The sequence below is a fragment of the Mirounga leonina genome, unplaced genomic scaffold, assembly GCF_011800145.1.
Source record: "Mirounga leonina isolate KUSES-001 unplaced genomic scaffold, KU_Mleo_1.0 Mir_151, whole genome shotgun sequence".
Classification (NCBI taxonomy): Eukaryota; Metazoa; Chordata; class Mammalia; order Carnivora; family Phocidae; genus Mirounga; species Mirounga leonina.
The window spans coordinates 101,707,927-101,720,211 of record NW_023270377.1 but is presented as its reverse complement, the minus strand read 5'-3'; the positions used below and the strand labels follow the sequence as shown (position 1 = coordinate 101,720,211).

At 46.7% G+C, this 12,285-nt stretch overlaps 1 protein-coding gene across 10 annotated transcripts in view; it reads left to right on the top strand.

The window, feature by feature from the left end:
• The window catches only part of CLASP1 (cytoplasmic linker associated protein 1), a 263,183-nt gene extending 252,532 nt beyond the window's left edge, over nt 1-10,651 (top strand). For all 10 annotated transcript variants that reach the window (XM_035008218.1, XM_035008217.1, XM_035008211.1 and 7 more), the window contains one exon: nt 7,558-10,651. In XM_035008218.1, the coding sequence (XP_034864109.1) occupies nt 7,558-7,644 (87 nt within the window). In that variant the 3' untranslated portion in view covers nt 7,645-10,651. The remainder of the gene's footprint in view (nt 1-7,557) is intronic.
• The last annotated feature ends 1,634 nt before the right edge of the window (nt 10,652-12,285 follow it).

The following is a 12,285-nucleotide window of genomic DNA, read 5'->3' as shown; positions in this document are numbered from 1 at the left end:
TCCATCCTGTTACAGGCGTTAGACGTGGTAACTCTAGTGTGGTAATACGAACTTTGTAGACTCAGATACACATCTCCACCACCAAAAATCGGTAGCTGACAGACATGGCGCTAAGTCCGTTAGACTAGAAACAAAAAGAATTCCTGTTTCTCTGTAGAGAAAGGCCCGACGCAAGGACGCAACAGGAACGCGTGGGGGCATTTTGAGAGCAACACCGTCTCTGGGTCGGATAGCCTGCCCTCTGGTCGCCGTCTCCCACTTCTCAGCTAGCTCTAGGACCTTGAACAAGCTTTCTTTTCTTTTCTGATTTTTTTTTAATTATGGCAGAATACACATAATGTACAATTTGCTGTCTTTACCATTTTTGAGTGTACAGTTTACCAGTAGTAAGTGCATTCCCATTGCTGTGTGACCATCACCTCCAGAACTTTTTTCGTCTTGTAAAACCAATACTCTGTACCCATTAAGTAGTAATTCCTTATTATCCCTCTTCCCGGCCCCTGGCCACCACTGTTCTACTTTCGTCTCTATGAATTTGACTACTGAGGTACCTCATAAAAGTGGAATCATTTGTCTTTTTACAACTGGCATATTTCACTTAGAATAATGGTCCTTGAGGTTCATCCTTGTGGTAGCATGTGCCAGAATGTCCTTCCCTTTTGAGGCTAAATAATATTCCATTATATGTACATACAGCAGCTTGCTGATCCATTTTTTGGTAATGGACACTTGTTCTTTCCACCTTGTGTCTGTTGGGAGTAGTGCTGCTATGAATATGTGTGTACAGATACGTCTTTGAGACCTGACTTTCAGTTCTTTTGGGTTATCTATGCAGGACTGGAATTGCTGAATGCTATAATAACTTCTCCACGGTGGCTGTGCCCTTTTACAGTCCCGAGAACAGCACCCAAGGGCTCCAGTTTCTCCACATACTCACCAGCATTTGTTTTCTCTTTTTTTGATGGTAGCCATCCCACTGGCTGGTGGCCATATGTTCTGTTGGCTGCTTGGTGTATCTTTGGAGAAATATCTACTCAAGTCCTTTGTCCATTTTGAATTGGGGTTTGTTGTTTTTTAATTGTTGAGTTTTAGTTAGAAGTTCTCTGTATATTTGGAATATTAATCCCTGTCTTTTGATGCATAAAATTTTTTAATTTTCATGAAGTCCAGTTTATCTGTTGTTTTGTTGCCAGTGATCTTGGTGTCATATCCAAGAAATCAGTGACAAATCCAGTGTTGTGAAGCTTCTGCCCTGTGTTTTCTTCTAAGAGTTTTATAATTTAACTCACACATGCAGGTCTCTGGTCTATTTTGAGTTAATTTTTGTATGGCATGAGGTGATGCTCCAATCTCATTCCTTTGCATGTGGATATCCAGTTTCCACGGCACCATTTGTTGAAAAGACTACCCTCTCTCCATTAACTGACGATTTTATATCCTACTACTTTGCTAAATGTATTAGTCTTAGCAGGGTGTTTTGGGGGGAATCATTAGGATTTTCCACATATCAGATCTTTCATCATCTATGAATAGAGACTATTTTACTTCTTTCCAGTGTGGAGGCCTTTTATTTTCTTGTCTCATTGCTCTGGCTGGAACTTCTAGTACCAAATTGAATAGGAGTGGGGAACGTCAGCATCCTTGCCTTGTTCTTGATCTTCCAAGAACACTTTCAGTCTTTTATCATTGAGCATAATGTTCATCATAGGCTCCCCATACGTAGATTTTGATATGTTGAGGCAGTTTCCTTCTATTCCTAGTTTGTTGAGTAATTTTATTATCAAAGGGTGTTGAATTTTGTCATCATCAATTGAAATGATCATGTGGTTTTTTTCCCTTCATTCTGTTAATGTGGTGTATTATATTGATTAGATTTTCATATGTTGAGCTATCAGGGAATTTCAGGAACAAATCCCACTTGGCCATGGTGTATACTCTTTTTAATATGCTATTGAATTCAGTTTGCTAGTCGTCTTGACGGTTTTTATATCAGTGTTCATAACAGATATTGACTCGTAGTTTTCTGTTCTTGTCTTGCATCTGGCTTTGGTATCAGGACAATGCTGACCTTACAGCGTAAGTTTGGAAGGGCTCCTTAATCTTCGATTTCATGGAAGAGTTTGCAGAGGGTTGGTGTTAGTTTGCTAAATGTTTGGTAGAATTTATTAGGGAAGCCATCTGGTCTAGGGCTTTTCTTTATAAGAAGTTTTTTGTTGTGTTTTTGTTTCTGTTTTACTGCTGTCAGTGAAAGGAAAACTTGTATCGAGGCCCCAGGGCCTCGGGGCTCTGGCAGGAGGTGGCCCTGCAGGCAAAAGAAGAGCCGGTGAAGGGGCCTTATTTGATCTTCTTGGGGCACAGGTTGTTGGTGTGGCGCACTTCCTGCGGCAGGTGACCACGGGGGTGCAGGCGAGCAGAACACTTGCAGCGCATCATCTTGTCACGGTTGTATTTCTGGGCCAGCTGGCAGAGGGAAGGCTCGATGATGCCACCCTGCAGGTGAAGCTCCAAGTACGGGGTGGCCTCCTTCTGGATATTGTAGTCTGAGACAGTGCGGCCATCCTCCAGCTGTTTGCCCTGGTTGGGCGGGATGCCATCCTTGTCATGGATTTTGGCTTTAACATTCTCAGTGGTGTCATGGCTCGACCTCGAGAATGTTGGTCTTGCTGTCAGGGTCTTCACAGAGATCTGCATCTCTGTGTCTGCCGCAGGGCCGCTGCCGCCTATGAGATTTTTGATTACTGATTCAGTCTTCTTACTAATTATAGGTCTGTTCGCCTTTTCTCTTTCTTCATGATTCGGTCTTGGTAGGTTTGATGTTTCTAGGAATGTCTCCGTTTCATCTGGGCTATCTAATTTGTTGGTGTACATTTATTCATAGTGTTCTCTTATAATCTTTTTTATTTCTTTTTTTTTTTTTTTAAGATTTTATTTATTTATTTGAGAGAGAGAAAGAGAAAACAAGCAGAGGGGAGAGGTAGAGGGACTTGAAACAGACTTCCCACTGAGCAGGGAGCCCAACGCAGGACTTGATCCCAGGACCCTGAGATCATGACCTGAGCCGAAGGCAGACGCTTAACGACTGAGCCACGCAGGCGCCACTAATCTTTTTTATTTCTGTAGAGTTTAGTAGTAATGTCCCATGTTAGTGTCTGGTTTTACTAATTTGAGTCTTCTTTTTTCTTAGGTAACTGAGCTAAAGTTGTGTTGATTTTGTTTATCTTTTCCAGGAACCAGCATTTGGTTTCTTTGATTTTCTCAAGTTGTTTTTCTGTTTTCTTTATCTCTGTCCTAATCTTTATTATTTCCTTCCTTCTGGGTTTAATTTATTCTCTTTCTACTTCCTTAAGATGTAAAGTTAGGTGATTGCTATGGGCTCTTCCTTCTTTTTTAATCTAAGCATTTGTGGCTACACATTTCCTTCTTTGTGCTGTGGGTGCTGCATCCTGTAAGTTTGGGTAAGTTATGTTTTCGTTTTCATTTGTCTCAAGATCTCTTCTAATTTTCCTTGTGATTTCTTCTTTGACCCATTGGCTGTTTACCAGTGTGGTGTTCAGTTTCCACAAATTCGTGAATTTTTCAGTTTTCTTTCCTTTACTGATTTTTCACTTCATCCACTTGTGGTCAGAAAAGACACTTTGTATGGGATCTGTCTTTGTAAATCTATTGAGACTTAATTTGTGGCCTAACACACAGCCTGTTCTGGAGCATGGACTGTGTGCTCTTGAGAAGAATGTGTATTCTGTTGTTGGGTAGGGTGTTCTGGATGTGTCTGTTAGATCTAGTTGGTTCGTTGTGGTGTGCAAGTCTTTGATTTCCTTGTCTTCTTTCTGGTTGCTCTCTCCATTATTAAGAACAGAGTCTTGGGGCGCCTGGGTGGCTCAGTCGTTAAGCGTCTGCCTTTGGCTCAGGTCATGATCCCGGGGTCCTGGGATCGAGCCCCGCATCGGGTTCCCTGCTTGGCGGGAGGCCTGCTTCTCCCTCTCCCACTCCCCCGGCTTGTGTTCCCTCTCTCGCTGTGTCTTTCTCTGTCAAATAAATAAAATCTTAAAAAAAAAAAGAACGGAGTCTTGAAGTTTCCAGCTGTTACTATAAAACTGTTTCTCCTTTCAATTCTGTCAGCGTTTTCTTCTGATATTCTGCTGGCCTGTTACTATATACTTAAATGTCTGTACTTGGTCTGTCGTCTTGTTGTATTGACCTGTTATGAATATATAAGGACTTTCTTGGTCCCTTACAAACTTTTTTGAGTTAAGGTCTATTTTGCCCAATATCATTAGCACAACCACCCCTGCACAGTTGATTACGGTTCGCATGGGGTGTCTTTTTCCAGCCTTTTGCTTTCAACCTCGTTGTGTCTTCCCTAAAGTGAGTCTTACAGACAGCATAGAGTGGGACCATGTTTTCCTCACCCATCCTGCCGATCTCTGCCTTGTGACTGGAGAGTCTCACCGTCTCCATTGGAAGTAACTACTGGGGAGGAGAGACCTTTGTCATTTGGGCATATGTTTTCTATATGCTGTAGAGCTGTTTCTGTCCCTCATTTTTCTGCATTACTGCCTTTTGTGTTTGCTTTGTGTACTGAAACGTTTCTGTTCCCTTCTCATTTCTGTGTATATTCTGTAGCTGTTTTCTTAGTGGTTGCTGTGGGGATTACATCTGACGTCCTAATGTTATAACAGTCTATAATTTGAATTTCTGCCAGCTTATGGAGCAAGTGAACTCTAGCCTTTTCATTTGTAAAATAGGAGAACCTGTGCTGCCTCCCTCAAAGGATCTTTGTGTGGCTCAAATATGGCAATCCGTAAAAGCTCCTTGTGAACTACTGAACATGTACACGTCATTAACTCTCTTACCATCTTTTCCTTGGGCTTGCACTTATGTTCTGGACGTTGCTAGTGGATACTTACGTGTTGTTTTTGTTTTTTCAATTAATTAACATATATTATTAGTTTTGGGGGTAGAGGTCAGTGATTCATAGTTGCATGTAACACCCAGTGCTCATTACATCACGTGCCCTCCTTAATGCCCATCACCCAGTTACCCCATTCCTCTACTCTGCTCCCCTCCAGCAGCCCTCAGTTTGTTTCCTGTGATTAAGAGTCTCTTATGGTTTGTCTCCCTCTCTGGTTTCGTCTTGTTTCATTTTTCCCTCCCTTCCCCTATGATCCTCTGTTTTGTTTCTTAAATTCCACATATCAGGGGCACCTGGGTGGCTCAGTTGGTTAAGCGACTGCCTTCGGCTCAGGTCATGATCCTGGAGTCCCTGGATCGAGTCCCGCATTGGGCTCCCTGCTCAGCAGGGAATCTGCTTCTCCCTCTGACCTCCCCCCCACTCATGTGCTCTCTCTCTCAAATAAATAAAATCTTTAAAAAAAAAAAAAAAATTCCACATATCATTGAGATCATAGGATACTTGTCTTTCTGTGATTGACTTATTTCACTCAGTATAATACCCTCTAGTTCCATCCACGTCATTGCCAATAGCCAGATTTCATTTTTTGTTTTGATGGCTGGGAAGTATTCCATCGTGTATATATATGTGTACCACATCTTCTTTATCCATCTACTTCAGTGGTTTTGATCGCAAATAAGTACAACAGTGTTTAGCAACTCCTTTTTAACCAGCCTTTCACAGAAATAAAACTGTCCTGTCTTCTGGAACATTTTTTTCTTAACTCTTTGATTCAGCAAGTATGGGTTAGGAAGCTGCTCTCTTTGCTGTACCCCTAAGGCATGTGGGAAAAGCAAAACTTTGTCCTGCCCTGGGGTGGGACAGGACTGACACAAGCCTGCACAGTCCCCCAGGAGTGACCAGCCTAGCTGACCCAGTGACTGGGTCGCAGGCCCACAGGAGCAGGAGGAAAGGCGGAGGCCTCCTGGAGGAGAACACGACTGAACTGGGGGGCTTGGCAGCATGGGGTGAGCTGCAGGAGGGGACAGCGAGGACAACTCGCGCAGGAGTAGGAGAGGGGTGTTCGGAGGACATGTTTGCTGAGTAAGGAGCTACTGGAGGCGCATGGAAGTGTTCTCATTGTTCTTCATTTTGCAGGAGGGGAAGTTGAGGTTCAGAAAATGTTTTGCCTGAAGTCACACAACTAGTTGATGGTGGAGTTGTTCTAGGACTGCTGGATCTGTTGAGGCTCAGGCTGCCACTTTGATGAATAGGATTTCCCTTGAACCTGGTCAGCCCTGGATGTATCACTCTGAACCTTAGAACATTAGAATCCCCGTGTAAAATGATGGTACTGCCCTCATGGGGTGCCTGGATGGCTCAGTCAGTTGAGTGTCCGACTTTTGGCTTCAGCTCAGGTCATGATCTCAGGGTCACAGGATCGAGCCCCACGTCGGCTCTGCACTCAGCAGGGAGTCTGCTTGAGATTCTCCCTCTCTCTCTGCCCCACTCATGCGCATTCTCTCTCTCTCTCAAATAAATAAATAAAATCTTAAAATAAAATGAAAGGTTTAAAACTTGAAGGGGTGAGGAAGGAGAAGCAACCTGTGTCGTACTCTGCTCAGTTAAAACGGCTAAGGCAGCGCTTCAGGGGCCGGTGCATGGGGACCCCAGGGCGGACTGTGCAGTAAAAGCAGCAGACCTGAGACCGCCTGCTGCGGACTCCCTTTGTGGAGAAACACACGACACAGCTGTTCACTTCATTCTCTACATCTACCTTGGTGTGATACGTCAGGGAGATTTAGCCTCTCCTAGGAGCTCTGTATAGTGGCTGTTCCAGTTCCTGCTTGTCAGGGGGGGCCTGCTTTCTCATGCACCACATGCTGAGCCTCTCTTCCTGGGTCCCCCTGGAGACCAGCCTCATGGCCTGTTTAGAGCAAGGCAGGTAAAGAGCCGTGGATGGGAAATAGTTCATAATTCCCTCAATCTTATAAGTTGTGTGTTATGTGGATGTTTATGGGCATTCTGTTTCCACAAATACTTATTTCTTTTTGTTCTTAATGTGATCAGCCTTGTTTAGGCTAGCTGTCCCCGGGGCGCATGGGCCTGCACCCCGCTTTCCGCACCAGCTGCATGCAGCTGTTGGCCGCAGTCGCCCCTGGAATGTGTGCCTCTGCCCTTCATGTATCTGCTTCCCCGGCGCCCTTGTGGCTCACTTTCCATTCTGTTCCGGAGAACCATCGCCGCTCCCTCTCCTCTAGACCCGGACCTCCTCCCACCGCTGTGGCCCTCGCCTGGGGACACATGTATGCTGCATGAGCAGTAGGCCCTTAGTAAATGTTCGTATGACGAATTTTTCAACTAAGGAACATACTGTTTTCTTCTTCTTTTTTTTTTTTTTAAAGATACTTCTTTTCGAGAGCGCGAGCATGAGAGGGGGGAGGGCAGAGGCAGAGGGGGAAGCAGACTCCCCGCCGAGCAGGGAGCCCAACGTAGGACTCGATCCCAGGACCCTGGGGTCATGAGCTGAGCCAAAGGCAGACGCTTAACGACTGAGCCCCCCGGGCACTCAGAACATGCTGTTTTCTTACTGTCGCCTGGGTTTTCGTTGTCTGCTCTCGGATTGCTTTCCTCCTGCTAATGGTGTTTGTGTCTTCTCTTTGCAGATGAAACTACTAAACTTATATATAAAGAGGGCCCAGACCACGAACAGTAACAGCAGCTCCTCATCTGACGTGTCCACACACAGCTAATGGCAGCGCCGGAGTCTCTTCGTGTAGCCCTAGAAGCAGTCGGTGGTGCCTCTCCGAGACCTTCCCCCACCCTCCCCCGCATCGGCTGCCCAGTCAGTACAAGGAGGCCCGCAAATATTTATTACAATCAGTATTTTGGTCCCTTGCAGCTTCTGTGTAGAATCTTACTGGTATTGAATGTAAAGGAAGCAAGGCCTGTAGTGCAGTCCTCAAACGGAACAAATGGAATAAGAAAAGAGCCATACTTAAACGCGTCTTGTACAGCCTGCTGAGATCATAAAACCATGTGTGTGGGGTGCAGTTTCAAAAAATCGGAGCTCTCTGGCCAATACTTGGTAGAAAGTAGCATTTTCTCTTAGTTACTAACATTTGAGGAAGGTATGTTAATTTGTGCTTCTCTCTCATCTTCGCTTACTTCCTTCTGGATACGGCCTGTGACGCCAGGAAAGGGTCGTACGTCTTTCAGTTGTATTGTGAGACCTACTAAGAATGTGCGTCAAGTCTTGGCAAGAAACAGAAAAGCCTGAAGACGGTCTTGTAACAACCACGTGGGATTCTGCTTGTACACGATCTAGCCTGGAGGCCCAGGGCCCCCTCTGCAGGCTCCTTCCAGGATGGACTCCCCGCCCCTCTGAACACTCTACTCGCGATGTCCCCGCCCAGAGCTTCCAGTCGAAAGAATTCTTTCTTCCGTTTAAATCCAAACACAAAAATCAAGGTAAATCTGTAGCAGCCGTTCATGGGTGCCTAAGGTGGCATTTCATGAAGCTGGAGGGTACAGAAGAAGGTGCGTGTGTGTGAGTGTTCCACTCCTCAGCTCTTGGGAAAACACTGTTAACAGGGCTCCGCCTTGACCCTGGTGCTTGGTGGTTCGGATTTTTAGATTTAGCGCCCTCTCTTTGCCTCCCCCACAGCCTCTGCCTCAGCTGCTCAGTTCTGGTGTGTTCTCCGTCAGTCTGGTAAACGGCAACTCTGCCATCCCGGTTTTGACTTCTTGGTTTAATATAGGAGTAAGATCAAAGAAAAGTCCAGAGAGGCCAAGTATCAGAATCTTTTTTTTTTTTTTTAATTTTATGGACAAAAGTACTTCTTGCTCATCTTTTGAAATAGTCCTTCTTGTTTAAGGAAAAAGTAATTTGGCGGCTAGCAAATTGCAGAAAAACAGGATTTGAAACCCAGTTTCAAAGTCTGTTTCCTTTTCTCCAATGAGAAATGATCAGAGAAACTACCCTTACAAATTTTTCTTAAGGGTTTGATTGCTCCAGTAAAAGGAACTCTAGATTTGGAATCTGGTTAAATACATTTTGAGTAAAATTCTTAAAGCCAAATGGAAATCCTTGATGTCATTGCAAAGGCTTCTATCCTCTGTCTAAATGGAACTGGTTTTTCCTTCTGGAAAATGCCTACTCTGGTGGTATTTTTTTAATGAGATGTTTGCTGTTCCGATGCAGAATCCCCTGCAGCCTGCAGCCCTGAGAACAGAGACTGTGTGGGGTCCCCGCGGACATCCACAGACACCCCTGCTCTGGCCCTCTGCCTTGTGTTGGAAGTTGCGACACTGTAGCACACGTAAACTGTTTCATTCGGAATTTATTTTAGATACTTTATTTGGAACTAGGCACTGAAAATGAAGGTCCAGGAACAGTGAAGCCAGGGTGCCTTCACTAAGAGAGAGAGAGAAAGAGAGAGAGAGAGAGAGAGTGTGTGTGTTTGTGTGTGTGTGTGTGTATGCGCACGCAGGGGGTATCTTGCACATGGAGGGAAGTACCCCACTGCTGCTGCTGAAGGAACTTCAGGGGTGCATTTTAAGTGGTTGAATATTGACTTATTTTTGGCTCAGAACATAGCAGGACCAGGCCTTACTTCCATTGATAAATACCGTTTGTTAATATTTCACTAATGGGATTTTCTTTTTACACTTGACAAGTGGGTCAGGGCACCTTTTGATTACTCCTCTGTTGTAGAAACGTGCATTCTGGCTAGGTTATTTATGAGTTCTTTTACATCTGATGCATTTGGATACACCTTCCTCCTTGAACTCTCTGACTCCCTGGTCTCCCAGTCCCCGCCGCCTGCAGTTGGGAAGAATCTTGAACATTGCCGAGTTGTCCTCACAGTACTCCCAAAGGGCTAGCCTTGAATGTCACTTCCCCAACCTTCAGTCTCCTGACCTAGAGAGAGCTACAATCACTTACAGGTCTCTTGGCCTCAGTCAAAACCCTGCCCTCGCCGCCGGGGAGACTCGCATGCTGCCACCACCTCATGGGGAGGGAGCTGCACCTGCCGTCGCCTTCTGAACCCCAGACAGCCGCCACCGCCTCCCAGCAGGCCTCCTGTTTGGCCCAAACACCACAAAGAGCAAAGCACCCAAAACTGCGAAATGTGTTTGCCTCCCTGTTCACCTGACCGTCCAGGACCCTGACGAACCCACCCACACGAGCCTCCCTCCCGCTAGGGCCGGCTTCCCTCCCGGCTCCTACTTGGCACGGTGCGGCCGGCAGGCTGAGGCTGGCAGGCTGAGGCCGAGGGTGGGCATGCAGCTTCCTTCAAGTACACCGTGTGTGCTTCGCTGGGCCGGCGCCGCGGACAGCCCCGGACTGCCTCTCTGTGGCTCCCCCCGGCTTCTCTCCTGTGCAGGTGATGCAGCTGATCCTGGTCTCCGTCTTTTTCTTTCCCTGCCGCCCTTTATTTATCAAGCATAATACTACATGTTAACAGCAAGTAAGAACTTTGTAGAATCCCACCAGGACTTTGCTAACAATGATGTTTGGAAATGAAAAAAAAAAAAAAAAAAAAACGCTCTGAAAACTATCAGCCACCAAAATAGTTTTGTCGGCACTGTGTTCACACGCATGGTCCCCACACCCCCAGGTTGGGTTTTTTGGGTTTTGTTTTTGTTTTATGGGGGCTTTTCATGTTACATCCATATCTGTATTTATATCTTATTTGTTTCACTTTCAAGTGTATCATGGCAAATGTACAGATTTTTTTTGTTAATAATGTGTTAGGATTTGCTAAAAAAAAAAACAAAAAAAACCCTTTTGAGTTTGCCCTAGAATAAATGAAACTTAATTCAGTTTCTTGCCCTGGAGCAGTCTTTTTCCTCCCTGGATCCTGTAGATGGCTTGTCCCGTCTCCCCGACCCCAGAAGGTGGCACGTTTGTAAAGAATCTGAGGGGTCTCCATCAAGGGAGTTTTCTCGATGTCAACGCATCGCTCTCTAGGGGGGTGTCCCACCTGCCCTGAGTGCTTTCGGGAGCTGCCACCTTGCAGTGTGGAGTGGAAGGGTTGGGCGTAAAGACCCAGGTGGGCTGTCTGAGCAGAGAGAAGTTAGCTCCCAGGAGCTCAGCTCAGGAGCTGCTGCTGGGACCAGGCTAGACCTCGGGGAAGGGCTTGGAGGGAGGGGGCCGCCTGGCAGCCGACCGGAGCATGGACTTAGGAGGAACACGTGCAGGACACCGAGGGCGCCAATCCACTTTTTTGAAGCCTTTTACTAAGAAAAAGATGGTGAGTTTTCCATTGTTTACTGTGATGTACCTCAAGTACCACCACCCCATGACTCAGCCCCCTTTCCCTGTGGCCCACCACGTCCTTCCCCGTTTGACCTGTGACAGCAGGGTGGTAGGATCACAAATGCCTGGGCCCAAATCCCAGCTCCCACCCTCCCCAGGCAAGTCGCCACTCTTCCGGCCGGCAGTTCCATTTTTAAGGTGGAACAAGAGCTACGTCCTGGTGGGGCTGTGAGGGTTCATGGAGCTGAGGTAAGCTGCTGGGACAGAGTGAATGCTGGGATGCCCCTGCGCTGCCTCCTGCAGGGAGAGGGAAGTCGGGGGAAGCCACCCCCCGCCACAAGCCTGCACGCGCACTCCATTATTCATTAGCGAATGTGGAAAACCCCTGCTGGGGGCACAGACCACGGTCCTTTGGGTCTCTAACCCCTGGTGCCATTGCCCTGCCTTTCCCAGGACTGCCGTCTTGAAGAGGGTCACGGGCCATGGTTGCGGCGGGGTGGGGGTTCAGAGGCCCACTGCAGTCCACAGCGCTTTGTTCAGAGGGTCTGAAAAGTCGTCGCTCCAGAAAGTGCACCTTTCCACTCAGTTTTGCACTCACTCATAGAAGGTTCCAGGACCCCCTGAACGTGTCCCAGATTCCCAAGGTGAAGAGTTCTGACCTGAAGACCATATATGCTCTTTTTTTTTTTTAAAGATTTTATTTATTTGAGAGAGAGAATGAGAGACAGAGAGCACGAGAGGGAAGAGGGTCAGAGGGAGAAGCAGACCCCCCGCTGAGCAGGGAGCCCGATGTGGGACTCGATCCCGGGACTCCAGGATCATGACCTGAGCCGAAGGCAGTCGCTTAACCAACTGAGCCACCCAGGCGCCCCAACCGTATATGCTCTTGACATTCTTGGGTCATTCATGAGGGGGTGGGGACGTGCAGCTGACAGGCAGCATTAATAAACTTGTCTGGCATTTAGACTTGGGAGAATTCTCATCTGTAACATCGGACTGGTTTTTCCACCAGTTCTGTGATGCTGATAAGGGACGTGCTGTCCTGTTCAGTTGTCAGAGGAGGAAACTGAGTCATGAGGCACGAGGAGAAGCCCCAGTTAGATGGTGACAGATGTTAGGGCAAGACCCC